Source organism: Cetorhinus maximus, chromosome 7 (genome assembly GCF_964194155.1).
Source record: "Cetorhinus maximus chromosome 7, sCetMax3.hap1.1, whole genome shotgun sequence".
NCBI classification, from domain to species: Eukaryota; Metazoa; Chordata; class Chondrichthyes; order Lamniformes; family Cetorhinidae; genus Cetorhinus; species Cetorhinus maximus.
Window position 1 is genome coordinate 65,227,755 of NC_135885.1, and position 27,744 is coordinate 65,255,498.

The window sequence follows — 27,744 nt, forward strand, 5'->3', positions numbered from 1 at the left end:
AAAGCTCTGCCCCTAAATATAATATTGGTGCTGGAGTTTTTGTTTTTGTTTCTTTTCTTAATAGCTGAGGTAACCAACATGTGCAAACAAAATTCATTTATATAGAATGTTAATTAAAGGCAACATTTAAACAATCATAACAATCGTAATAAGATTCTTTATTTTCAATTATTTCAATAATGACTAATTATCAACATTATAGAATAGAACCTACTTAGTGAAGTACTGAGGCAAACAGACTAAAAATCCTCAAATATGATTACAACTCTGTGTTGAATTAGCTGACCCTAAACAGGTAGTAGTGGGAACAATAATTGGCTCCAGTACCCTGAGTTAGGGAGAGAATCAGTCTCCAGTCCAGCACCTGCAAAATGTGCATATTTATGGTACATGTTAGGTAAAAACATGATTGAGCCTGATTTGCTATTCTCTGTGGTTTACTAACATTCACAGTAAATGAGGATGGGACATTTGTGTGGGATACTAGAAGATTGCTGACACCTTTAGAACCATTCCCAGCAAGAGTTAACTCCTTCTGTAGAAGAGAGGAAAAAGAAGGAAATTGTTTTATTTCAGTTTTCCAGCCAGAACAAATCAACCAGTCAGTTATTATCTGTTTTCATGCTGATCACAGTTACCATGTGACTTGACCTTAACACTCTTCCCTCTGCCAGTTCCCATAAATGCCTGCTCATTGTCACTTTTCCATTCAGAGCATTCCTATTCAGCTGGGACCTTGTCTGCCACCTGAGAATGCTGAACTTGAACCAGGAAACACACTAACCCTGTCCAGTGATGAGCCTATATAAAGCCTCAACACCTCAATTAGAATAAGTAATGGATGAACTATCGGAATAATATTGAGGCTTTAGAGAAGTTCACAGAGATTTATTAAAATACTGCCTGGTATGAGGAAATGCAAATACAAAGAAGAACTTTTAAAAAATTGGGGTGTTTTTTGTTACAATAATAACATAGGCTAAACTAATAAAAATGTTTAAAGTTATAAAGAGATTGTACAGGGTAAATGGAGGCAGAGTCTCTCTAGTGATGGAGGTGTCCAGAATGAGAGGCTATAGATGAAGGTGTAAATGAGAGATTTAGAACAGAGAGCAACAGAAACTTCTTCTGGGAACTGACCCTTGAGTTGAGACAGGAACTATACCAATATTGAAGATTAGATTTGATAAGAGGATGGAGGAATATAGGAACTCCTTCAGTGGGATGGGAAAACACAGCAGGTTTTGCAGTTAATCTTTCAGCAGGCCCTGTAACTAGAGGGTTACCATGACTAGGGCTATGTGGAAGGAACAATAACAACTTGCATTTACAAGCAGCTTTGATACATAGCACCTCCAGAGTTCTTCTCCAAGTCATACATCATCCTGATTTCAAAATACATCACTATTCCTTCATGGTCAGAGTAAAAATCCTGGAATTTTCTACTTAACACTATTGTGAGAGAACCATCATCACAAGGGTTAGACCAGTTCGAGAAAAGTTCTCCATACTTTCTCAGGATAACTAGGGATGGGTAATAAATGTGGCTTTGCGAGTATTTACCATATCCAGAAATAAATGCCAGAACAAACATCAATAGTGAAGCTTCAAGCACCATTTCTCCTTTTAATTTAAGCCTAGGAAGCAATTCTGCTGTCACTAGGTCAGGTAAGATGCATGTACTAGAACACTTTTTAGAAGGGAACAAATGTACTGCTGGAAGTCTTTGCTCTCCTTAACATATCTCCTAATATGGTACAAATAACATCAAATGGTGAAAAAAACTCAATAAAATTATTTAAACTTTCTTGCAAAGGACTTGGAAGCTAATCAGGCCTGGATTTAACTAGAAAGCCTGGGTTTCATGCTGGAGGATGGAAGGCCACATGAAAAGAAAACCTTTTCTGTAAATTAGCAACTTTTTTTAATAACTCAATCTTTGGAGCTGATGGGAGGATTCAGAGTTGATCGGGCATAGTAACTTAAAGACCAATGATACCGCAAACACTCTGCTCGTGTCTGTCAGAAAAGACTGGTGCTTGTGTATTAGTATGGATGAGTGTAAGAGAATGTCCTTTTTTTCTGAGAGGCACAGACAACAATGGTTCTCAGATTGGAGTCTGCAGACCTCTGGAGGTCCATACAGATATTCCAGGGGATCTGCGAAATAATGTGGAAGTGCTTAGCGAGTAGGGTCGGCCTTACAGGTGGCTGACTTGGGATGACTGCAATCGCCACGTGCAGTGTCAAATGGGTTGGCTCTCTTACCCGGGGAGGGTAGGGGGAGGGCAGTGTGCACACTGGAGCACTGAGAGCAACACAAAGATCTGTATATCTGTCATTAGGGATGGACAAAAACGCTCACATCATGTGAAAGAATTTTTAAAAAATTGTCGGTAAATATTTGTTTCTTAAAAGCGCTCTTTACATGCAGCACTTTCATATTGAGTATTATATAGTATTCTAATTTAGATGGTGGGTTGGGAGGGTGTCCGTGATTGCTCATCCATTTGAAATATGGGTCTTCAACAAGAAGTGTTTGAGAAGTAGACATACAGACCCCTACCCCCCCAATTATAATTAATTGTTCATCCCTGGGAGGGGGAGGGGGAGGAGAAGAGACAGCAGATCTTCCAGGTGCCTTCATTTGAGCAAGCCCTGTAACTACCCTAAACAGTGCCTATATTCAATCAGCTCAGGTTTCCAAACCGACTCTGGTTGATATACATTTAAAGTCATCCCAGGCCTTCTCTCCCTGGCGGCACTGAGAAGCAACTTAAATTCTGGGTTTTTTTGCAGACAATTTTATTCCGAGAGAAAAAAAGAAAAAAAAACCTGACCTTGAAAATATTCCCATGCATTATGATTTCGTTTTTAATCAAATATTTACATATATATTAGAGAAAACGTGTTCCCAGAAGGGCTCCCGGTTTTCTTCACTGGCAGCAGCATGCAATTTTCACCACACGACGGGTAAATTTGATGCAAAATTAATCGTTTTATCACATGATTGGGAAAAGAAGAACACAGGAGCAAAGATTTGCCGGGTACATTTCCATGACAACAATTCCCCCTCTAACAGGTCGATTTGGATGGAACATGAGGCGCTGCTAATTAATTTAAAAGATGCCGAGAGTGGGAAAAGCTTAGCCTTTGCCAGCAGATGGTGCTGCTTTGAAATACAGTGTGGGCTGCAGTTTTTTTTTAGGTTGTTTTATTGAAAGTCTCTTTATTATCCAGGCGCACAGGCGAGGGAGGGAGGTAGGCAGGTAGGTTGCTGGGGGTGCCATGGCCGTCCTCCCCCTCCTTTCACTTTCCTTGCTGGGGTGGCTGGTGCATCGCAGCCGCGGTTATGTGATCGTCAACTCTGTGTCCTGGGCAGTCACCAACCAGGAGGAGACAGTGTCCACCGAGGAGGAGGACGAGGGGGTGGACGTGCTGCCCAACCGCCTGTTCGAGAGCAGCAGCAGCATCTGGAAAGCCTCGTACCCCGCCGCTGTCTACCAGGAGCAGGATGCAAACGGTAGGGCCGTGGCCGAGCTGCCGAGTCCGAAAGAGGTCCTCAGCTTCCCCTCCAGGATGTTTTCCTACCGGAGGGAAGGGCTGAGTGCGAAGGCTCCCAAGCAGATTGCCCCCGAGCAGGAGAAAGCGCGAATCGCCCGCTACCTGCTCCATTCCAGCAACTGGGGCTTCCTGGCCACTCTCTCCAGCCTGGACAAGGTACTGGCTGCAGCATCATCCCGCCCTTTACACCTTTATTATTGAGACAGTTTTATCGCTGCATAAATAAGGTTTCAAAGTCAAATAATAAGACCATGCTGCTGGCTATAGCAGTGATTTCGCTGTGCCAGGAATGAGTGTACTAACTTTGAAGGAACGTTTCCTCTCTTTTATAATGTTTAGTGTGCTCAGTCAGTGCTGCATCACAACCAGGTACAGTACTGGACTCCAACACTGGTGTAAGATTCCCAGCAGAAGACACCACGCCTTGAAGGAAATATAATTTTTAAAATGGTCACTTTTACCATTTTTTTTAAGCTTAGGCATTTAGTGATGTGGTCCAAGATATGCTGGCATAACACTAACCAGAAGCAGATATAGGGTCTGATTTTTCTGGCACATGCTCTAGGTACAGTTATATTGTCGGTGCAACATTTGGGAAGAAAGAGTAGAGATCCTTAACACTGCTGGGGGTGGCAGGGTTCTGTCCAGCAAATTTACCATTTTTACACCATGAAAAAGGACTTGCACTCTGATGGTTGGGAGAGTACCTACCCAAGAACTGGTAGTAGTGACCATTGCAGGGACTGCACCTTGGGGGTTAAGGACATTTCAATGGTAATTGGGATCTGGAGGCACCGAGACCAGGTAGGCAGGTCCTGGTAGTGAGGGAGGTTGTTGAGGGCAGGCATTGCCGCAGGGAGTGGCCATTGCTGCCAGGTGACCTTCCGTGGACCATGAAGTGCCCAAAAAGGAGGGCTAACCCCTCTCCCTGGAGGCTGCTGGGAGGATGGCAGTCTTCCCACGTGGTAGTGGATCCTCCCAACACTGGCAAAATGACAGTGGAGGCAGGAAGTGGCCCCTAATTGGCAATTGAGCTCCCGGCCATTTTGCTTGCCTTCCAGTCACCCTGGAGGTGTCAGCTGTGGCTCAGTTCATAGCACCCTTGCCTTTGAATCAGAGGGTTGTGGGTTCATGTCCCACTCCCGGAAACCAAGAACTGTGATTGTACTCGAAAGAGTTGCAATCTGTGACTGTTGATAACTCGAAAGAGTTTCCAGTCACCCTGGAGGTGTCAGCTGTGGCTCAGTTCATAGCACCCTCGCCTTTGAATCAGAGGGTTGTGGGTTCATGTCCCACTCCTGGAAACCAAGAACTGTGATTGTACTCAAAAAGAGTTGCAATCTGTGACTGTTGATAACTCGAAAGAGTTTTCAGTCACCCTGTCACCAATGGGCCCAGAAAATTATGGCCAACATTTCAGATCTGTGACCCTTCATCAGATCTGATGAGTGCTGCCAGACCTGCTGAGTATTTCCAACACTTTCTGCTTTTATTTCATTTGTGTATGAATTGGAATAATAATTTGCATTAAACCCATTTATGAAATGAGTGCAATCTGCTGGGTTGCACAAAATTAAGAGTGCAGCTTTTAAACAGCCTGGAGCATGTGGAGGTGCAGCACATCTGTAAACAATAGTGTTTGGCTTGCTTACTTGATTGCCAACTAGCTTAACTGCATATCTCCTGAATCTTTTTGTGCCATTTTCACAGGACCAGTTAGCACAGACAGCTAAAGAAGAGACCAGGGTTCAGCACAGAGACAAAAAAGAAGATATCACAATTTCAGAGTTTGACCTGCAAACACTTCCTTATGAAATTGAGATCAGGAGTCACAGGTTGCTGGGTGCCTGTGGCAGCAAATCTGCCCACCTGCCCTCTCATGCCACCTGGACACAGGTTCCACTGTCACTGACAGCTCTCACTCCCCACGCTGCAGAATAGTGCTGCAAAATGTTCAGTCACTTGTCCAAGTCAAACAATGTAATACTGCCATTATCCCTTTTCTTTCTTGGGCACCTGGGTGCTAGTACACTCTTCACCCTTTAACAACTGTGCAACTCACTCTTCACAATGCACTCTGGTTACGGGGTGGGGCGGAGGTGCTGGGTCACCAACTCATAGAATCATAGAAATTTACAGCATGGAAGAAGGCCATTCGACCCATCATGTCTGCACCAGCCAACAAGGAGCCATCCAGCCTAACTTCAATTTTCAGTTCTTGGTCCATGGTCTTGTAGGTTACGCCACTTAAAGTGTTATATCCAAGCATTTCTTAAATGTTATGAAGGCTTCTGCCTCTATCACCCTTTCAGGCGGAGAATTCCAGATCCCCACCAGCCTCTGGATGAAAATATTCCCCTCAAATCTAAACCTCCTACCTCTTACCCCAAATCTATGCCCCCTGGTATAGACCCTTCAAGCAAGGGCATTGGGAATTCCCCATCCATTATCTAGACCCCTCATAATCGTTCCTCATAACTAAAGTTCTCCAGTAAGGCAACATCCTGTTAAATCTCCTCTCTACCCTCTCTAGCTCAATCACATCTTTCCTAAAATGCAGTGACCAGAACTGCACACCGTACTCCAGCTGTGGCCTAACCACTCTTTTATATGGTTCCAGCATTACCTCCCAGCTCTTCTATGCCTCAGCCGATAAACTTGAGTATCCCATATGCCTTCATGACCACTTTTTCCCCCTGTCCAACCACCTTCAGGATTCTGTGTACATACACTCGAGGTCCATCTGTTCCTCTACCCTTTTCAGTATCCTACCATTTATTGTGTATTCACTTACCTTGTTAGCCTTCCCCAAATGCATTACATAACACTTCTCCTGATTTAACTCCATTTTGCACTGTTCTACCCACCTGACTAGTGCATTGATATCGTCCTGTAGTTTACAGCTTTCTTCTTCATAATCATATGCCTAATTTTGTATCATCTGCAAACTTCATAACCATAACCTCTACATTCAAGTCCAAATCATTGATATATACCACAAAAAACAAGGGACCTAGTACTGAGCCCTGCAAAACCCTGCCAGAAGCAGCCTTCCAGTTACAAAAACACCCATTGACCATTACTGTTTGGTTCCTGCCTCTGGACCAATTTTGGAACCAACTTGCCACTTTGCCTTGGAATCTATGGGTTTTTGTTTACATGAATGGACTGCCTTGTGGGGCCTCATCAAAGTCCTTGCTAAAACCCATTTAGACTATATCAAATACATGACCCTCATTGACCCTCCCTTTTTACCTCCTCAAAAAGCTCAATCATGTTAGTCAGACATGACCTTCCTTTACAAATCCATGCTCACTGTCTTTGATTAATCCATGTCTTTTTAAATGAATATTTATCCTGTCCAACAGAAATATTCCAATAATTTTCCTACCACGGAAGTTTAGACGGACTGGCTTGTAGCTACTTGGTTTATCCCTTTCTCCCTTTTTAAACAATGGTAGAATGTTAACAGTTCTCTGGCACTATAACAGTAGCCAGAGAGGATTGGAAAATAATGATCAGAGCTTCTGCTATTTCTTCTCTTGCTTCCCAACATAACAGTATGACTATCCATTTCCCCTAACAGTAAATTGTTGCATGCACAAGCCTAAGATTCCTTCCTCTATTGTAAAAGACTGATACCACCACATTTCTTACATCAACTTTCCCATGGAACTTGGCAGCCATTTCTTAGCTGCTAGCCTTCAATTTAACCAGGGTTGTTGCAGGAGAAATTGGCATGTCAAGGCAGCATCCCCAAATTAAATTACTTCATGCCCTATGAGGAGACGGTTATGCAACTCATGGAGGGGCACTCTGCTTTTGCGCATGCCAGGTTAGTGACTCAGCACCTGTGCTATTACCCTGGCATTCCTGTGAAGCACTGCACAATCATAAACTTCCACCTCTTCTCTGTTGCCTTAACCCCAAGGAGGCAATTCAAATTTTAGTGTTTGTCCTCGTTTCCTGCAGATCCACCAGAGATGGGATGGGGGCTGGGGGCTGTGGTTCACAAGGAAGATGATCAAGAGGAGGAGGAAAGGCAGATACTGCTATCTCCAGGCAAACTGTGTTGATGAGGAGGGTGTTGAAGGAGATGGATTTGGATTTGAGCCCACCTACAGTGTACAGTCCTACAGAGAGCTCCTGCCACATGTTCCTCTGTCTAGAGTACTGTACTGTCGGATCACTATTTCCATACTGACTTTTTATACAACATGGCATTTGCTTTGTTGATTGCACTGTTTGGACACGTTGAACATTTCAATCTGTCAGAATTTCTAGGCTCCTTTCAATTTCATCCCAGCGCTCTCAAAACCATTCAGAGTACAAATGTTGTCTATTTTTTGTTCCTATATATAGCATCTTACATTTGTCTGCATTAGCTTTTATTTGCCATTGTTCTGACAACTTAACCTATTTTAATCCACAAATTTTTTACATTTCTGCACCACCTCTTCCAATTTCACTGACCCTCCTAAGTTTGGTATTGTGCAAATTTAATCATGTTGCATTGTGTTTCTAAATCCAGATCATTTGTATAAATTAGAAACAGTATCATTCTAGCACCTAGCCCTGAGATATGCCAATCAATACAGAAAACCTCAGCACCCCCCCCACCCCCGATATAACTTCTCAAATGAGTACTTGTTCTTTCCTATCAGTCCATTAGCCTTTTGTGTGAAATTTATCAAATGTTTTTTTTTTAAAGTCTAAGAAGAAAGCATGGTAAGATTTACTAGAGTGCACTTGGGTTGTAACTTCCACAAAAATGATGTGAATTGCTAAAAGATAACTAACTATAGTTTGATGTTTAATAAAAACAAAATGGTGGAAGTACACAGTAGGTTTGTCACCATTGGAAAGGTAAAACAATGTTTTGGGTGTAACCCTTTATCAGAACTTTTATTTATCTGGTTGTAAGCATTTAAAATATTTTTTAAAAATATATTTGGTAACTGGTAAATGTTCTTATATTCGGATACTTCCATGCTTTGAGTCTTGTATATGCTACCAGAATAAAATAATAACCTGCTAAATATATAATTATGCTTTGTATTTGGCCACACGGAGGAGCACAATAGCAATCAAGGATATTTAGTTCTTTCATTTGTACTTCTCCTATATCTTTATGGGGAAAATGAACAACGGTTGAGACTTGGAGCTCACAACATGGAGTATCAGAGGCCCAAACATATGTTTCATCACAATGGATAATTAATGGAAATGGGGTGCACATATCTAAGATGTGCAGATTCCAGGTTCCTTATGCACCAGTCATTAATCCATAGTCTTGCAGTGAGGAAAATGTATAATGACAATGGTTTTTTAAAAAATTCATTCATGGAATGCGGGCTTCACTGGCTGGGCCAGCATTTATTGCCCTAGTTGCCCTTGAGAAGGTGGTCGTGAGCTGGTAAGCATCAAAATTGTAGAAATATATTTTATAGAAAAAGAAAAATCATGACCTTTTGATTTACAGTGACATTTGGCTATCTGTGCTTTCCCCTCATGGTATTTGAGCGATTTCTGCACCAATAATTTTCATAGGATTTTTTGTGAGCATTGCTTACATTTGAAGTTAATTTTTTTCTTCATTCTTTCATGGGACGTGGGCACTGTTGACCAGGCCTGCATTTTTTGCCTATCTCTAATTGCCCTTTAACTCAGTGGCATTCGAATGTATAAATTAAGAGCAGGAGTAGGTCACTCGGCCCCTCGAGCTGAAGGGCTGCCATTTGAGATAATCATGGCTGATCTGTTTGTGGCCTTGACTTTCCTGTCTACCCGCTACACCTTTTGACTCTCTTGTCAGTCAATGATCTGTCAGTCAACAATTTATCTAAGCCTTAAAAATATTCAATGACCCTGCCTCCACTGCTCTCTGGGAAACAGAATTCCATAGACTAATGACCCTCTAGAGAGAAAAATTCTCTTCCTCTCCATCTTAAATAGGAGACCCCTTATTTTTAAAATTGTCTTCCCTAGTTCTAATCTCTCCCACAAGGGGAAACATCCTTTCAGCATCCACCCTGTCGAGTCCCCTCAGGATCTTATATGTTTCAATAAGAGACGAATCATTCTTCTAAACTCCAATGGATACAGGCCCAACCTGTCCAATCTTTCATCATAACCCAACCCCTTCGTCCCAGGAATCAATCGAGTGAACTTTCTCCGTACAGGTTCTAATGCAATTATATCCTTTCTTAAATAAGGAGACCAAAACTGTACAGAGTACTCCAGGTATGGTCTCACCAAGCCCTGCACAACTGTCGCAAAACTTCCCTACTTTTATATTCCAATCTCCTTGCAGTAAACGTAAAAATTCCATTTGCCTTCTTAATCATTTGCTGTATCTGCATAGATTTTTGTGACTCATGTACTAGGACACCCAGATCCTCTGTATCCCAGAGTTCTGCAATCTCTCTCCATTCAAATAATATTCAGCTCTTCCATTCTTCCTGCTAAAGTGAATAAGTTCAATTTTCCCACATTATACTCCATCTGCCAAAGTTTTGTCAAACCCCTTAACCTATCTATGTCCCTTTGCAGAAACTTTGTCCTTTTCACAACTTGCTGTCCTACCTATCTTTGTGTCATCAACAAATTTAGCAACAATACATTCAGTTCCTTCATCTAAGTTGTTGATATAGATTTTAAACAGTTGAGGCCCTGCACTGATCCCTGTGGCACTTAATTCGGCTTGCTAGCCCATTTCAGAGGGCAGTTAAGAATCAACCACTGCTGTGGCTCTGTAGTCACATGTAGACCAGACCAGGTAAGGATGGCAGATTTCCTTCCCTGAAACCCAGATGGGTTTTTACAATCGATGATAGTTGTCAGGATCACCATTACTGAGACTAGCTTTGTATTCCAGATTTATTAACTGAATTCAAATTCCACCAGCTGACATGGTGAGATTTGAACCCATGTATTCAGAGCATTACCCTGGGCCTCTGGATTACTAGTCCAGTGACATTTCATTACATCACCATCTCCCCATATTATACAAGGATAAGAGCATTGTTATGTTTGAATTCTTGCTTCAGTGTTTGCTCAACTCGGGTTGCTATTTATTTTATTATAACCTTGAGCAGCCTACTGCTGTGGTACACGATTCAAGTGTCAGAGGGATGCAGTGCTGAGACAGCATCTACTTACAGACAACAATCTGGACTCTGCAGAGAGCAACAATCCTTTTTAGAATATTTTTCCAAGTGCTGCTTTGTGAAGCCTCATAATTATTCATACAAATTACTGTCTTCCAGCTCTGGTCCCACATACTAATATCCATGTGTAAACTAGGTGCTAATTAGAAAAAAATTAGAATAAAAAATTATTTCCCCTTGCATCACATAATTTATTGTCCTCAAACTTAATGGATAGCACTACCTTATTTGCTTACATTTTTGTGTTGCAGGTAATTTATTAAATACATTTTATAGTATTATGACAACTGCAAGTTTGAACATTTAGCCAAAGCCTTGGAAAATAATCAACTCCATATGTACAAAAGAACACCGTCATTAATCACCCACACAGATAATAGTGGCACTTGGTTGTTAAACATAAATTACATTCTACTGCACAAAAGCATGATGCACAACTAGTTATCACAAAAATATAAATGAAGTGACTTAAAAGGTCATTATTAAGCAGAACTGTGTAGTGACTAACTTAGAATTGCTGAATGTTACCCCCCAAAAAAGTTCAATCTGTTTAAGAAAATAGAATTGCTTTCCCATTCAAAAATCATTGTTTTCATAGACTGTTGCTGTCTGTATACAATCCAGCTTTTTTTCTCCTGATTGTCATCATAACTCATGCATGTTGGTTCTTAATTCTGTATGCAACCCTCATATTCCTATTGTGGGTCCCAATTTTGGTGGAACTCACCTATTTACCTTGCAAAATGTTTCTGGGTTATTTATATTGATCCACACACGCAGTTTATTTTGGTGACTGGCTTTATGACCCATGTTGTCTTTGGAAGGTGGCAAAGTAACACTGCACTAGATTTCAACTTTGCTTTTAAACAATAACTGAACAAAAAACATGGCTAAAACAAAACCTATGAAGTCCCATTGTGAACTTGGGAAGGTGGTGTAGGGTGAATGATAAACTCGCATAACTAGTGGCAGCGAGAGGTCCTGACCATTCTAACCTCAGCTCATGGGAATGACACCATGGTGTTATGGCACAGCGGATGGTAAATGCTAAGTTGCTCAAATCCCAGAGGGAAACTTGAAACAACTGCCACAACTGTTTTGCAATTTGTATTTTTATTTCGAGACTCGTGCCTTGAATTCAGTAGTAATAAGTCCATCTAGTCTTGGAGTTTTTTTTTTACAAAACTAAAATAAACATTTATTAATAAAAGAAATAATTTTAAGCACATACATAGGTCTACAAATTGCTGCTATGATAACACCTAGCTTCCCTAATTAATCTGACTCCCAGTTACACCCTCATTAAGGCAACAGTAAAAACAATAGATTTTAACAGACCCAGGCAAAGCACACGATACCCTAGACCGGGATATTCACAGTGAATTCTCTTTGCATCAGTTCCTATAGGCAGCAGCTTGGTACATAGAGGCTGGAGGCTTTTCACATTTATTAGATCTTAGAATTCCTTCTTGCACACAGCCTTATCTCCTTTATACATATTTTCCCCTTTGAATGCAAATCCCATTGTCCCAATATGTCTTTGCAACTTTAATCTTTCTAATAATAAAAATTTTTCATAGCATCAATTTTATTAATAAGCTTTGGGAAAAATAAACACACTGATTGGCTTCTGGCTAAGTGTAACATTTCACCCTCTCTTTTGAAATTCAAACTATTCTGGTTTATCTAAAAATGCAAATCTTTCTTTACACCTCACATTCTAAAACTTCAGCCATGTTTACTTATTTAGCATTTCAAAACTAGCTTATCTTATACATCAAAGCCTTCAGACCAGCTGTCTTTAATTCAATTTAAGTCCCCCCCTCCGTCACACACACACACACATGTACACAGAGACTATCCAGACCCTACCATCCCTACTTTACAATAAATTCCAATAACATTATGAAAATTATTATATTTTCATGACAATGGCTAGCAGATGGGAGGGAGCAGAAAACTGTATGGCAACAGGCCACCCCCAGCCCGGGACAGAAGAAACCCAGCAAGAGAAGTGATGGGAATAGATTGATTGTAGGACAGGGAAGAGGAGCCCAGGACGGGAGACTCGAGGACTCCTGGCCCACAAGGAAACGTTTTTAAAAGATTAAAATAGGCCTCTTTATCCGGCCCATGTTCCAATGTGTGGTAGCTTTCATGGGTATAGTTGGGCCCCTGACTTTCGGATACTTATGAAGCCCTCAGCTGCATGTAGTGAGGGCTTCACACACCACCTGAAACCGGGGAGCAAAAATGATAGCAGGCAACCATAATTTTAATCCCTTGCTTGCTCCATTTTTGGCAGGTAGGGTAAAATTGAGCCTCGTTTCTTCTTAACTGGCAACTCTATTACATAGTTCTTTTTTTTAGTACCATCTATAGAAGCTATCTGATTGGACAGAGATTTAGACAGACTCCAATTTGAGGCATGCAGACTTGTTTTTACATTTGTTTTCCAGTTATTGTCAAGGCTGGCATGAATGCATTCATTATCCATGTGCAGTTGCCTTGAGAAGGCCATACTGGGCCCTGCTGACCTGCTGCAGTCCATGTGGTGATGATGTTAGATAAAGAACTCCAGGATATTGACCCAAGGATGAATAACAGCAATCACTAAGCTAGCAAGGTCCATGAGTTGGATGGGAACTTGTAGGTGATATTCCCATGATATTGCTGCCCTTGTACCTCAGTGGTAGACACAGCAGGGGAGAGAGTTGCTGCCAATGTAATCTTGGTGACAGCAACCTGTAGATCGTATACTACAGCCAAGATGAATGTTGAGTCCAGTGGCAAATGAGAAACAAAATGCTCTGACCAGGATGTTTTTGAAGTTCTGGGGTGTTATTAAGGCTGTACCCTTGTGAATCAGACAAGTGTTGAGTTTTCCGTGACTTTGAATCTTGTAAATGATGGAGAGGCTCGATGGATTAGGAGGAGAGCCTCTCATCACTGACTACCCAATCTCTACCTTGCCCGGGAACACCATCACCTGCAAGTTCCCCTTGAAGTCGCACACCATCCTGGCTTGGATATATATCACTGCCCATCATCGGTGTGTTGATATACTGGCATTCCAGTTCAGGGAAGGCAGTGGTATAGTGGCAATGTTACTGGACTGGCAATCCACAGACCTAGGCTAATGCTGTGGGCACACGGGTTCACATCTCACCACAGCAGCTGGTGGAATTTAATTCCAGATTTATTCATTGAATTTAAAAGCTAGTTTCAGTAGTTTCATGGCGATTGTCACAAAAGCCCATCTAGCTCACTAATGTCCTTTAGGGAAGGAAATCTGCTGTCCTTACCTGGTTTGGCCTACATATGACTCCAGACTCAAAGCATTGTGGTTGACTCTTAAAACGCCCTCTTAACCGGCCAAGCAAGCCACTCAGTTGTATCTAAAAGGAATTAAACCAGGCGGACCACCCAGCATTGACCTAGGCACCGGAAATTACAACGGCAAGCCCATTCCTTTTGATCCTGGAAAGTCCTCCTAACATCTGGGGACTCGTGCCAAAATTGGGAGAGCTGTCCTACAGACTAGTCAAGCAACAGCCTTACATAGTCATACTCATGGAAACATCACCATCCCTGGGTATGTCCTGTCCACTGGCAGGACAGACCCACAAGAGGTAGTGGTACATTGGTACACAATTGGTACACAGTCGGGAGGGAGCTGCCCTGGGAGTCCTCAATATTGACTCCGGACATGGGAACAGAAACCTTCTGCTGATTACCACCTACCATTCTGCCCTCAGCTGTTGAATCAGTACTCCTCAGACACCACTTAGAGGAGACCCTGAGGATGGCAAGTGCACAGGGTGTACTGCAGGTGGGGACTTCAATGTCCATCACCAAGAGTGGCTTGGTAGCACCATGACAGACCAAGTCAGCCGAATCCTAAAGGACATTGCAGCTAGATTGGGTCTGTGGCAGGTGCTGAGGGAACCAATGAGAGGAAAAAAGCTACTTGACCTTGTCCTTCCCAATCTACCTGTCGCAGATGCATCTGTCTATGACTGTATTGGTAAGAGTGATGGCTGTATAGTCCTAGTGGAGACAAAGTCCTGTCTTCGCATTAAGGATACCCTTCGTTGTGTTGTGTGGCACTATCACTGTGCTAAATGAGATACATTTTGAACAAAACTAGCATCTCAAAACTGGGTACCCTTGAGGCACTGTGGGCCATCAGCAGTGGCAAAATTGCATTCAACCACAATCTGTAACCCCATGGCCTAGCATTTCCCCCATCCTGCCATTCCCATCAAGTCAGGGGAATCAATCCTGGTTCAATGAAGAGTGCAGGAGGGCCAGATTGTTGGAGATCTATCATCTCAGTTCCAGGACATCACTGCAGGAGTTCCCTAGGATAGTGTCCTAGGCCCAACCATCTTCAGCTGCTTCATCAATGACCTTCCCTCCATCATAAGGTCAGAAGTGGGGATGTTTGCTGATGATTGCACAATGTTCAGCACCATTTGTGACTCCTCAGATACTGAAGCAGTTCATGTCCAAATGCAGCAAGACCTGGACAATATCCAAGCTTGGGCTGACAAGTGGCAAGTAACATTCATACCACACAAGTGCCATATAATGACCATCTCCAACTAAAGAGAATCTAAACATCGTCCCTTGATGTTCAATGACGTTCAATGGCATTTTCTTCATTGAATCCCCCACTATCAACACCCTGGGGATTACTATTGACCAGAAACTGACCTGGACAAGCCACATAAATACTGTGGCTACAAGAGCAGGTCAGAGGCTAGGAATCGTGCAGTGAGTAATTTACCTCCTGAGTCCCCAAAGCCTGTCCAACATCTACAAGGCACAGCTCAGGAGTGTGATAGAATACTCTCCACTTGCCTGGATGAGTGTATCTCCAAAAACACTCAAGCTTGACATCATCCAGGACAAAGCAGCCTGCACAATTGGCACCCCATCCACAAAAATTCACTCCCTCCACCACCGAGGCACAGTGGCAGCGGTGTGCACCATCTACAAAATGCACTGCAGGGTCTCACCAAGGCTTCTTAGACAGCACCTTCCAAACCCACAACCACTACCATCTAGAAGGACAAGAGCAGCAGATAGATGGGGACACCACCACCTGGAAGCTCCCCTCCAAGTCACTCACCATCCTGACTTGGAAATATATCGCCGTTCCTTCACTGTCACTGAGTCAAAATCCTGGAACTCCCTTCCTAACAGCACTGTGGGTGTACCTACACCACATGGACTGCAGCAGTTCAAGAAGGCAGCTCACCACCACCTTCTCAAGGGCAATAAAGGCTGGCCTAGCCCACATCCCATGAGTGAAGTAAAAAAAAGTCCATCTCTGCCTCCTTCCAGCATCACAGATGCCAGTCTTCAGCCAATTCGATTCACTCCACGTGATATCAAGAAATGGCTGAAGGCACTGAATATTGCAAAGACTGTGGGCCCTGACAACGTTCTGACAATAGTACTGAAGACTTGTTCTCCAGAACTTGCCGCGCCTCTAGCCAAGCTGTTCCAGTACAGCTACAACACTGGCATCTACCCAGCTATGTGGAAAATTGCCCAGGTATGTCCTGTACACAAAAAGCAGGACAATTCCAAGCCGCCAATTATCACCCCATCAGTCTACTCTTGATCATCAGCAAAGCGATGAAAGGAGTCATCAACAGTACTATCAAGTGGCACTTACTCAGCAATAACCTGTTCGCTGACACTCTGCTGGGTTCTGCCAGGAGCTTTCACTCCTGACCTCATTACAGCCTTGGTCCCAACATGGACAAAAGAGCTGAACTCTAGATGAAGTGAGAATTACTGCCCTTGACATCAAGGCAGCGTTCGAGTGTGGCATCAAGGAACCCTAGCAAAATTGATGTTAGTGGAAATCAGGAGAAAATCTCCACTGGTCGGAGTCATACCCAGCACAAAGGAAGATGGTTGTGGTCATTGGAAGCCAATCACCTCAGTCCTGGGATACCACTACAGGAGTTCCTCAGGGTAGTGTCCTAGGCCCAACCATCTTCAACTGCTTCATCAATCACCTTCCTTCCATCATAAGGTCAGAAGTGGGGGTGTTCGCTGATGATTGCACATAATGTTCAGCATTCGTGACTCCTCAGATACTGAAGCAGTCCATGTCCAAACGCAGCAAGACCTGGACAATATCCAGGCTTGGGCTGACAAGTGGCAAGTAACATTAGCGCCACACAACTGCCAGGCAATGACCATTTCCAACAAGGGAGAATCTAAACTTCGCCCCTTGACGTTCAGTGGCATTACCATCATTGAATCCCCCACTATCAACATCCTGGGGGTTACCATTGACCAGAATCAGAACTAGACCAGCCATATAAATACAGTGGCTACAAAGAGCCTGTCAGAGGCTAGGAATCTTGAATAACTCACTTCCCTAAGCCTGTCCACAAGGCACAAGTCAGGAGTGTGATGGAATACTCTCCACATGCCTGGATGAGTGCAGCTCCAACAACACTCAAGAAGCTTGACACCATCCAGGACAAAGCAGTCCGCTTGCTTGTCATCCCATCCACCACCTTAAACATTCACTCCCACCATGCTGATGCACAGTGGCAGCAGTATGCGCCATCTACAAGATGCACTGCAGCAACTCACCAAGTCTCCTCAACAGCACCTTCCAAACCCATGACTTTTACCACCTAGAAAGATGAGGGCAGCAGGTGCATGGGAACACCACCACTGAAACTTCCCTTCGAAGTCACACACCATCTGATTTGGAATTATATCACTATTCCTTCACTGCGGCTGTGTCAACATCCTAGAATCCCTTTGCAATAGCAATCTTGGTGTACCTACACCACATGGGCTGCTCACCACCACCTTCTCTAGGGCGATTAGGGATAGGCAATAAATGCTGGCCTAGCCTGCTATGCCCACATTCTGTGAACGAATAAATTAAGAAAAAAAATAATCCTCATCTAACACCATTATGGCAAGGACTGCAGCAATTCAAGATCATCCAATCGTGGTGGTGGTGTGGCAGATCTAGTTATGCTTCTGGTCAATGGTGATCTCTCCCTCCATCACCACCAGGTGTTGATGGTAGCGAACCAGTGATGGTGGTGCATTTGAAGGTGAAATGGAGATGCTGGACTTTATCTTGTTCAAGCTGGTCATTACCTGGCACTTTCTGGTGTGACTATTACCTTCCATTTGTTAGCCGTTATTGGCCGCTTCACTATTGGAGGAGTGGTTAGATATATACCAGTAATGTAGTTGCTCAGCTTAGTTAAGGGACTAACTGGTTATCATGCACAGTTCTTCATTGTTGTCAGGGCCTGTGGCTTTTTCTGCATTCAGTGCACTCAGGCGTTTCTTAAGGTCACGTGGAGTGAACCGAATTGGCTGGACACTAGAATCTATGATGGTCGTGACTAATATTGCAGCTAAGCTACGAGTGCTTGGCCACGCAGCAGCCTGGAAAGTACTGCACAGGACTTGTTTCAGCATAAATATTGCATGAGCACATACCAAAATTTAAAAAGTCCACACACTGAAAGAGCTGATGGCAAACAAAAATTAAATTTTAAAGGGAAATTGGTAGTGATCTCAGGAGAAGGCCGAGCATGATTGCTCACTAGGCATTTTTTTGCCTGAAGACACTAGCAAACACTTCAGCATTGTCTCTTGCGCCCACATTTTGTGCTGCACCATGGGTGAGGAGATGGCACTGTATATGGAGCTGCCCGCTTATGTAATTGCCTGGTTGTCCACAACCATTCCTGATTGGATTGATGGGGCTACAGAGGTTTGCTGTAATATGTTGGTTATTGGATTGCTTAGCTCTGCCTTTAACCAAAGGTGAAGCCAATGGATACAAAGGTTGGACACTGATTGGCTGGTGGCAAGTTTCAAATTGTCGATATCCTGATGACATTATTCTGCTCGCTCACTCAGTGGAGGAGCTACAGGAGTTGGGGGATCGTCTTGATCAAGTTAATGGGAAATACAGTCTCCTGATCAATTTTGTGATGGGGATGGGTGAAAAGACCTGCTGGATTCTGATTAACAGCGCTCAGCTTGAACAGTTTGATATCGAGTCACTCCGCACAAGGTACAGAGTCTACTAAAGAACTTAACAAGGGTCATAGCATTGCAAACTCATTTAAAAGAGAATGGGGTAGCCACATCATCTCGATTGCAACAAAAATTCATCTTATGAAAGCCCTTGTGTGGCTGGTGACAGTATAAGGCTGTGAAAGCTGGGCCATCAAGAAGAGTGACGAGGCCCAAATGAGAGCACTCGCAAGGACTCATGGATATTACATGTGTCATGGATGGCCAAGTGGACAAATGAGTGGGTGCTTGAGAAAGCTGGTGTTAAAAGGAACTTGTTTGAGGCAGTGGTACCAAGGAAGCTCACAGATTTTGGCCATGTGATGTGAACAGGAGGGGAGTGTTTGGAAAAAGAGGTAATGCAAGGAAAAAACACCTGGAAAACGTGCACAAGGAAGACCCTAGATGGCATGGATGGATAATATGTTGACTGGTTTCTCTATGGGACAGGCATGAGGGCAATGGAGAATAGAAATCAGTGAAGAAAGATTGTTCATAGTGCGTCCAACCCTTGAAACGAGGGCGAATGAAAGATGAGACAAGCCTTTAGCCTACAGTTCTTAGCAATTAGCATTTGGGCTGCCCTTGTAGCTTCACTAGGTTTGTACCTTTATTCTAAAGTGTTACTCCAGGCACACCCTTGTGCATATTGCATTGATATAAAGCTGGTGTCCTGGCCTGATGGTGATCATTGAGTGATGGAGGTGCCGAGTTATAAGGTTACAGATTGTGGTAGCATACAATGAAACTGCTCGTGATAGCTCTTCATAGATTGGGCTACTAGATCTGTAATTAGTCTGACCTACTTAGCTCATTGGTAACATCCCAGACTTTCAGCCAGCCAAACTGAAAAATACTTTTCCGTGACATTATAGAATCCAAACAGATTTACATAATAATAGTCTGAAAACCCAAAAGAGACTACTAATTGAATGGCTTGGCCCCACCCTTAGATGGCTGTTTGAACAAAAATGTGAAATTGAAGAAGCCAATACCATGCTAAATCTTAGATGTGAATCTTTCATTTTCGTCATAATTAGTAGGTGCAAATTTTAATCATTTATGCACTATTTTGCATTTGTTGACACGAGGATTGTGATTCAGATTTAGTTCTTTTATCCATCATTAATCTTTTTATGCAACTTGACCCTGGTCAGACTCGAACTTATGTTTTGTCCACTCTGTCTAATTTGTACTTCATAAATTTATACTGACCATCCAAAACTCTAGTATAGGCACAGGAAAGGAAATTTTCATTCCCATTCGTAATCTGTCCTTTGCTGAAATGTGGAATTAATTCAAAAATCTTGATTGTGATTGTAATGATTTGTTAACATTGACCAGTTATCTAAAATGCAACAATAATGCTTTAAGATCTGACATTATCAAGCCCTTTAGCAGAATGGCATAGTGTCACTTTTTTACTGAAAATATGCCTAGGCACAATGTTTTTCTCTCAATTTTCACGCTTTCTCTCCTGAGGTGACAAAATAATGGTTTGACAGCTCTTTGTGATCTTAGAGACTCTCGGCATGATTTTTCACTCTGCAGACATCACACCTGAGGGATGATCCAGTCCTCTATAAGGGCCCTGGACACAGTACTGTGCACACTGTGAAGAAAAGGAACACATGACCCAAGCCTAGAGGGCAGTCTTGACTGGACAGAGACTTGTATGGAGGCAAGCATGGAGAAAGCTCCTAGTTAAAACATTATACTGTGTATGTGTATATAGTTACTAGTAATTAGACAATTACTGTTAAACTATATAAGACTCAGTACCTCTTCATGAGACCAACGAAACTACACACATCTTATAACATGGTGGCAGCTATCAGAATAGCTCAGAGCTTCACCAAGACTGGAGAAGAAATATAAAACCTGGAAGATTGAAAAAGCAGCATTCTGACCTGACAAAGTACCAGAAGTAAGGTGCAGAACAAGATCATCCGAGAAAAGTTCCAAAGCAGGATTGGAAGCAGAAGGCAGAAATAGAACTCCACGCTGTAGCAGAAGACTCCATTGAATCCCGTGGAAGCCCAGCTTCGATACCTGGAGAGTGCAGAGTCAGAAGACCTAACAGGGGTGAGCTAAATTCTTGGCCAGAATGAGTTTTTTTAAAAAAGCTTTTAAGTCAGCAGCAGTCAGAATTGTTATTTTAAAATGCACCACAAACGTCCCGAGTCAGAGCTAAACATGTGGTGGCTGAGCTCGCTCCAATCGAAATAATAAAAAATAGCAAACAATCAGCAGCTAAAAGACCCAGCAAAAGCCCCAGGGATCGACAGTTTCACAACTTGAAAATGCTTAGATGCTCGGGGGAAGACTCAAAGTCAATCCAGGGAGTCGCTGCTGAAAATTTAAAACGTAGAAATTGTGAACACCATTACTGTGGGAGCCTGCCAAAACCAACAAGTGCAGGAAACCTCGTTGAGAAGAAGCATACTGCAGCGCTATCTTGGATTTCCTAACAGCACCTAAAGCTGTACACAAGGTCAAAATTTAATGACCATGGACCAAAAGTCTATCTGACCAGGCCAGTTTGAACTCATCCAAGACCCAGACCAGTCACAACATTGGGGACTTCGGAGAAAGAGATTCCTTAGATACATGATTGTTTCAGGTCTAGATAAAAAGACAGAAGCTGAACAGGTTAATACACTGCTTTATTCGATAGGCCCAGTAGTCAACAATATAGTAGCTAGACGAGGAATCAATGAATCCTCAGCAAAATTCAGTGAAGTTTTAAAATCATTTGGCACACATTTTAATGAGCTGGAAGAAGATCCTTGAAAGAGCAAACTTTAACAAGCATATCCAACAGCTGGGAGAACCTATTGAATCCTTCATTAATGAACTGTACAGAATGGCTAAAGGCCGTGACTATGGTGACCTGAAATCGGAGCTAATCAGGGACAGAATTATTGTTGGAATGGCGGATGATGCACTCTCAGTCATACTTCAGGCTCAGGAAGACTTGACCCTTACAAAGGCCGTACAAAGTGTCAAGCGATCTGAAATCCATTTACAGCACATCCATCTTAAGGGGCAAAGGCAAACCATGGTACAGAGCAACCTCCACTGTCCAGCTGGTCAAACAGCAGAGGAGTAGGGACACTCCAGGCCAAGGGAAACAATATCCTAATTGTTACAATCCCAGCTGATGTTACCCCTGGACAGGTCGGATCTCAAAGTGAAACCTGGCTTGATAGATCATAACTTTGTTTTTAGAAACCACGGAAGTAAGTTACTGAACAAATTCACAAGAATCGGCTGATAACATTTAACGCAAATAATAAAACATTTATTAAACAAGAAAAATGAACTATATGACACCAGACAAAAATGTTGGAAAGATCTCAACATAAACAAGAAAATGATTCAAATATTCAAAATTCCTTTACCCCAGCAATATCTTCAGAGACATAAACAAATTCGGAAAGATATAACTATTTACCATATCTATCATGTACTCTAATATTCAGGGCCAGTATGTGGTACATCTGAACCAACTGGTGAACTATGGTCAGACACACCACACTACAAAGTAAATGACAGATGTGACCAAAGCAGATTCTATGGATTTCTCAATAACCCACCCAGAAGCTTGTCCCACTTTGAGCCACTCAGTCTTACTGAAACTCTGTCTTTCTCACAATCTCCACATTTGAAGAACTGGCCTTGGAATTTTCTCCAAAAGTCACTCCCACTCGGAAGGCTTCAACAAGAATCCACCCCCAGGGTTTTAACCACTCCTTCTGAGATTCCTTTCACCTGGATCTCTGCGTATACTCGAGTTCCACCTTCTAAGCACACTTTCAGACCTTGGGCTGTGCCGAGCAGAACACCGCTGCTCCACAATGGTGCATTTGCCCTTACGGCCCATGGCACAGAGTCACCAACCTTTGGCTGCCCTCTCGGATCTTCTCTCGAGCCCACTTTGCTTCAAGTCTGCTCCCCATTGCTTACCCTTCAACTTGGAACCTTTTTCTCTGCTCCTGTTTTCTCTACCCCTGTTGTTTATCTTGACTCAATGGGCTCCATCTTTGATTCCTGTCTTTGTCCCTGCCTGGGACTTTCTTCTTGGTTTGGGCCTTTCTCCCCCCTCCCCATGTTCTGCTCCCTGGGGCACCTTCTTCTCTTGAATGGCACTCCATTTCAGGTCACCTGACTTCCAGTTTCGTGCCATTTCTCTTTTTCTTCTGCTCATGTGTGTGGGGCCTGTTCTCAGCCCAAAGAATGTGGAAAAGACTAACTGCACACGCGAGGCCCTTTCCCAGCCAGCGCATGTGTAAAAGACCCGAAGATAGTTTTAAAAAAAAAAACTGCACATTTGCGGCCATTTCCTGGCCGGTGCTTGCAAAGAGATTCTGAGACACGCCAGGAACTGTAGTTCCTGAACTCCTGATTTTAGGTAAGTTTTTTTTTGGGTTTCCTAACACTAACCAACCACTAGAGGGTGGGCGACCATGCCAGTGTTGTGGAGCCAAGCGACTCCACAGACATGACCAGTGTCTGGCAGTCTCGGCACAGTGTTTCAATTACAACCACATAGGACACTTCAGAAAAGCTAAAACAACCAGACGCATGGATGATCCTAAGATGAATCACGAGATCGAGATACCATACCAAGAGGAAATACAACCAGGTTTCTTGGTGAGGTCAAAGATCAGGGATTTTCATTCTGGAACCAAGACATCTTGATTAATGGTCATCTCACAAACTTTAAATTGGACACAGGAGCTAGTGTTAAGGTCCTCTTGGACAAGGAAGCATGGCTAGATGCCAGATGTCTGATGCCACCCACAACACAGCCTTATGGAGCAGGCGGCATCAAACTCCCAGTGAAAGGTGCTCTGCAGGTGACACTCGTGTACAAAGGCAAAAGAATATGAATGACCCTGTTCATCGTCTGCAATCAAGAATGTTCCCGTTTTAAGGTGAAAAGCCTGTGTTGACCTCAACCTCCTACAGAAAATTAACAGTCAACCAGCACGGGCCTGGTTCCAAATTTAAAAAGGAATTCCCGAAACGCTTTACTGAATCAGGACGACTGAGGACCCCATAAAGGATTACATTGAGGGAGGATGCTAAGCCCATGTGCCTGTTCACACCACGAAAAATACCCCATCCACTCGTGAAGTAAATGTAGCCACAGCTGGATGAGATGCCAAAAATGGGTGTCATCTTCCCCATCACTCAGCCAACCAAATGATGTTCCAGGATGGTCCCAGTCCCAAAACCAAACCATCCGTATCCGCATCAACTTGACCCAGCTCAATAAAGCCATTGCAAGAGAAGACCATAGCGTTGTCCTCGGTGGACGACAGCCTGACCAAACTCTCTAAAAGCTCAATGTTTTCAAAGCTCAACAGTAACAGCGGCTTTTGGCAATTTCCACTAAACAAGAAGTCCAGATTGCAGACCTTATTCATCAGCCCCTTTGGCAGATTCTGCTTCAACTGTTTGCCATTCAGAATCCCCTCTGCAGTGGAATTCTTTCAACACACGATGTCGGCCATTTTGCAAGACCTAGAGGGTGTCATCTGCCATACGCATGATGTTTTAGCCCAAGGCACAACAGTGGAAGAACATGACAAAAGGCTCACAGTGGTCCTAGAACGCTTGCAGGAGGCAGAGCTGATACTGGATGAGAAACACAAATTCTCCAATACCGCTATTTGGTTCTTGGGACACACCCGTTAGCAATAAAGGTATCACGGTGGACCCGCAGAAAACAAAAGCTATCAGCAAGTTCCCAACCCCATCCTCAATTCCAGGCTTCCAGAGATTCCTGAGTATGGTGAACCAGTTTGCAAAATTTTTACCCAATCTGGCACAGGTCACAGAAACCCTGCAGCACCTTCTCAAGATAGACCAGGCATGGTGCTGGGACACACACCAAGGGCAAACATTTAGTTGCATCAAAGCCATGCTGCTCTCAACCAACATCTTGGCCCAATATAACCCATCCTGCCCACCACCATAGCAGCGGATGCTTCGTCAACAGGTCTCGAGAGCAGGAACAACTGGATGGATGTCGTCGGCCAGTGTGCCACGCATCCACAGGATTGTCGGACACAGGATATGTTGTGATCGAAAAAGAAGCTCTCTCAGTCACGTGGGCGTGTGAGAAGTTTTCGACTACATTTTTGGCCTAAGGGTCACCATTGAAACAGACCACAAGCTACTGGTCTCATTGCTAGATGAGAAGGAGCTGGCAAAGATGCCCCCTCAGAGCCAGAGATTCAGTCTACACCTCATGAGGTTTGGATACGAGATGCTGTACGTTCAGGGGGAAAAACAAACAACAGTGGACACACTTCCCAGGGCCACAGTGGACCTTCCAAAGAAACATGATGTCAACCTGATCGAGGAGCTCAAATTGTACTCCAAATTGGCAAGGAGACACCTGCCAGCTACCACAGGAAAACACCAGCAAATCTGCCAGGAAGAAATGCAAGATGAGGAGTGTGCCCGCATCCGCTGTTAACTGTCAACAAGGGTGGCCACAGCAGAGGCCGAGCGGTAGTACCGTGAAGACTTGGTTTGAACAGCTGAAGCCCTTTACTATCATCGACGATCTGGTATACAATGGGGCAGCTGGTCATTCCAGCCTCCCTTCAGCTGGAGATTCTCTAAAAAAAATACACCAGGGACACCTGGGCATTACCAAATGCAGGACACAGGCCCAAGCCGCAGTATGGTGGCCAGGCATTATAAGGGCAATTGAGCACATGATAGCGAACTGCCAGGTGTGTGCTACACAAGCAGGACCAGGCGGAGCCCCTTATCCCCACACAGTTCCCAACCAGGCCGTGGGAATGCTTGGGCATTGATTTATTCATCTTCAATGGCAGATCCTTCCTCATTCTGGTGAACTAATTCTTCCGATGGATTGAGGTGAAGCAATTGTACATGACATCCACAGAGGCAGTGGTGAGAGTGTTGAAGAAGATGTTCATGAGCAATGGCATCCTGGACCAAATAGTATCCGATAATGGTTTACAATTTGCAAACGAATACTTCACCTAATTTGCTTTCACTTGCGGCTTCCAGCACCATACCAGCCCCCAAGATGCCCACAGTCCAACGGTGAGACAGAAGGAGGGGTCCGCACATAAAAGCTCTGCTGAGGAAGAATGACTACTTCCAAACAGCAACCAACAGATCCACCCCACTACAATGCAGCTTGGCTCCACCTGAACTCCTGATCGGCAGAAAACTCAGCACACAACTCCCTATCCTGCCAAAGAAACTAATACCAGGGTTGACAGCCAAAGAGTACCAGAACAGAGAGCAGTCCTAAAGCCTGAAACAGGCTTCCACTTACAACGGAAGGTACTGCATCAGACATCTGCCACATAAGAACAACGGAGTCTGGATTAGGATGTTAATAGGACGGTATTGTCTGGAGAGACTATGATCAGCCACGGTTATACCTTGTCAGTACTCCAGAAGGTATGGTCAGGATGGGCTGACAAGTGGCAAGTAGCATTCATGCCACACAAGTGCCAGGCAATTATCATCTCCAACAAGAGAGAATCTAACCATCGCCCCATGACATTCAATGGCATTGCCATCACTGAATCCCCCACTATCAACATCCTGGGGGGGGTTACCATTGACCAGAAACTGAACTGGACTAGCCATATAAATACTGTGGCTACAAGAGCAGGTCAGAGGCTAGGAATCGTGTGACGAGAAACTCACCACCTGACTCTCCAAAGCCTGTCCACCATCTGCAAGGCACAAGTCAGGAGTGTGATGGAATACTCCCCACTTGCCTGGATGAGTGCAGCTCCCACAACACTCAAGAAGCTTGACACCATCCAGGACAAAGCAGCCTGCTTGATTGGCACCACATCCACAAACATTCACTCCCTCCACCACCAGCACACAGTAGCAGCAGTGTGTACCATCTACGAGATGCACTGCAGGAATTCACCAAGGCTCCTTAGACAGCACCTTCCAAGCTCATGACCACTATCACCTAGAAGGACAAGGGCCGCAGATAGATGGGAACACCACCACCCAGAAGTTCCCCTCCAAGTCACTCACCATCCTGACTTTGAAATATATCGCAGTTCCTTTCGCTGGGTCAAAATCCAGGAACACCATTCCTAACCGCACTGTGGGTGTACCTACACCACATGGACTACAGCGGTTCAAGAAGGCAGCTCACCACCACCTTCTCAAGGGCAAGTGGGGTTGGGCAATAAATGCTGGACCAGCCAGCAAAGCCCACATCCCGTGAATGAATTTTTAAAAATTGAAGAAGACAACCAAAAGCCGGAACGGCCACATTCAAAGCAACCTCCTATTCATCAAGGTTTACCCATTGCAACAGAACCTACCACTCCTCAAATTGTTGTAAAGACAAGATCTGGAAGAATTATAAAGTTCCCAGATCGCCTCAACTTGTAAACACAGAAACTTGAGTTGGGGGTGGGGAGTAGTAGTTAATGAGCACATATTGGTAAACTACATAAGACTCAGAACCTCTTTATGAGACCTAGCGAAATACATAACATCTTACAACATCCTAAGTCCACATTACTTAAATATTTTTCCCAGTATTCCAATTGATCTCTGAAAAACAGCTTTTTTCTTTAATTTTCCTTGTATTCAGGCTCTCAAGTTCTCTCACATTTTTCCCCTGCCCTCATGCTGTTTGAGAGTGTCCATTTGTAGTGAAAATGAGAGGTGGTGTAATTTTGCCATGTGGGGTGTTAAAAGATTTGATGGAGGGAACAGAATTGTTGAGAATAGTGGGAAAGTGGGTGGACTACCTCCTGCACTGTATCAAGGTCCTGGGAGTGACATTAGACAACCTTTGAACAGTCTGTCCATGCCTGGTGGGAAAAGTGTTTGGCAAGGCTCCTGGCATTGCTGGGGAATGGGCTACCCTCCTCGCCCTTCC

At 43.7% G+C, this 27,744-nt stretch overlaps 1 protein-coding gene across 2 annotated transcripts in view; it reads left to right on the forward strand.

Annotated features, from left to right (window-relative positions):
- Nucleotides 1–3,225: 3,225 nt before the first annotated feature.
- creg2 (cellular repressor of E1A-stimulated genes 2) overlaps nt 3,226–27,744 on the forward strand; it is a 36,997-nt gene continuing 12,478 nt past the window's right edge. For both annotated transcript variants that reach the window (XM_078545627.1, XM_078545628.1), the window contains exon 1: nt 3,226–3,720. In XM_078545627.1, the coding sequence (XP_078401753.1) occupies nt 3,289–3,720 (432 nt within the window). In that variant the 5' untranslated portion in view covers nt 3,226–3,288. The remainder of the gene's footprint in view (nt 3,721–27,744) is intronic.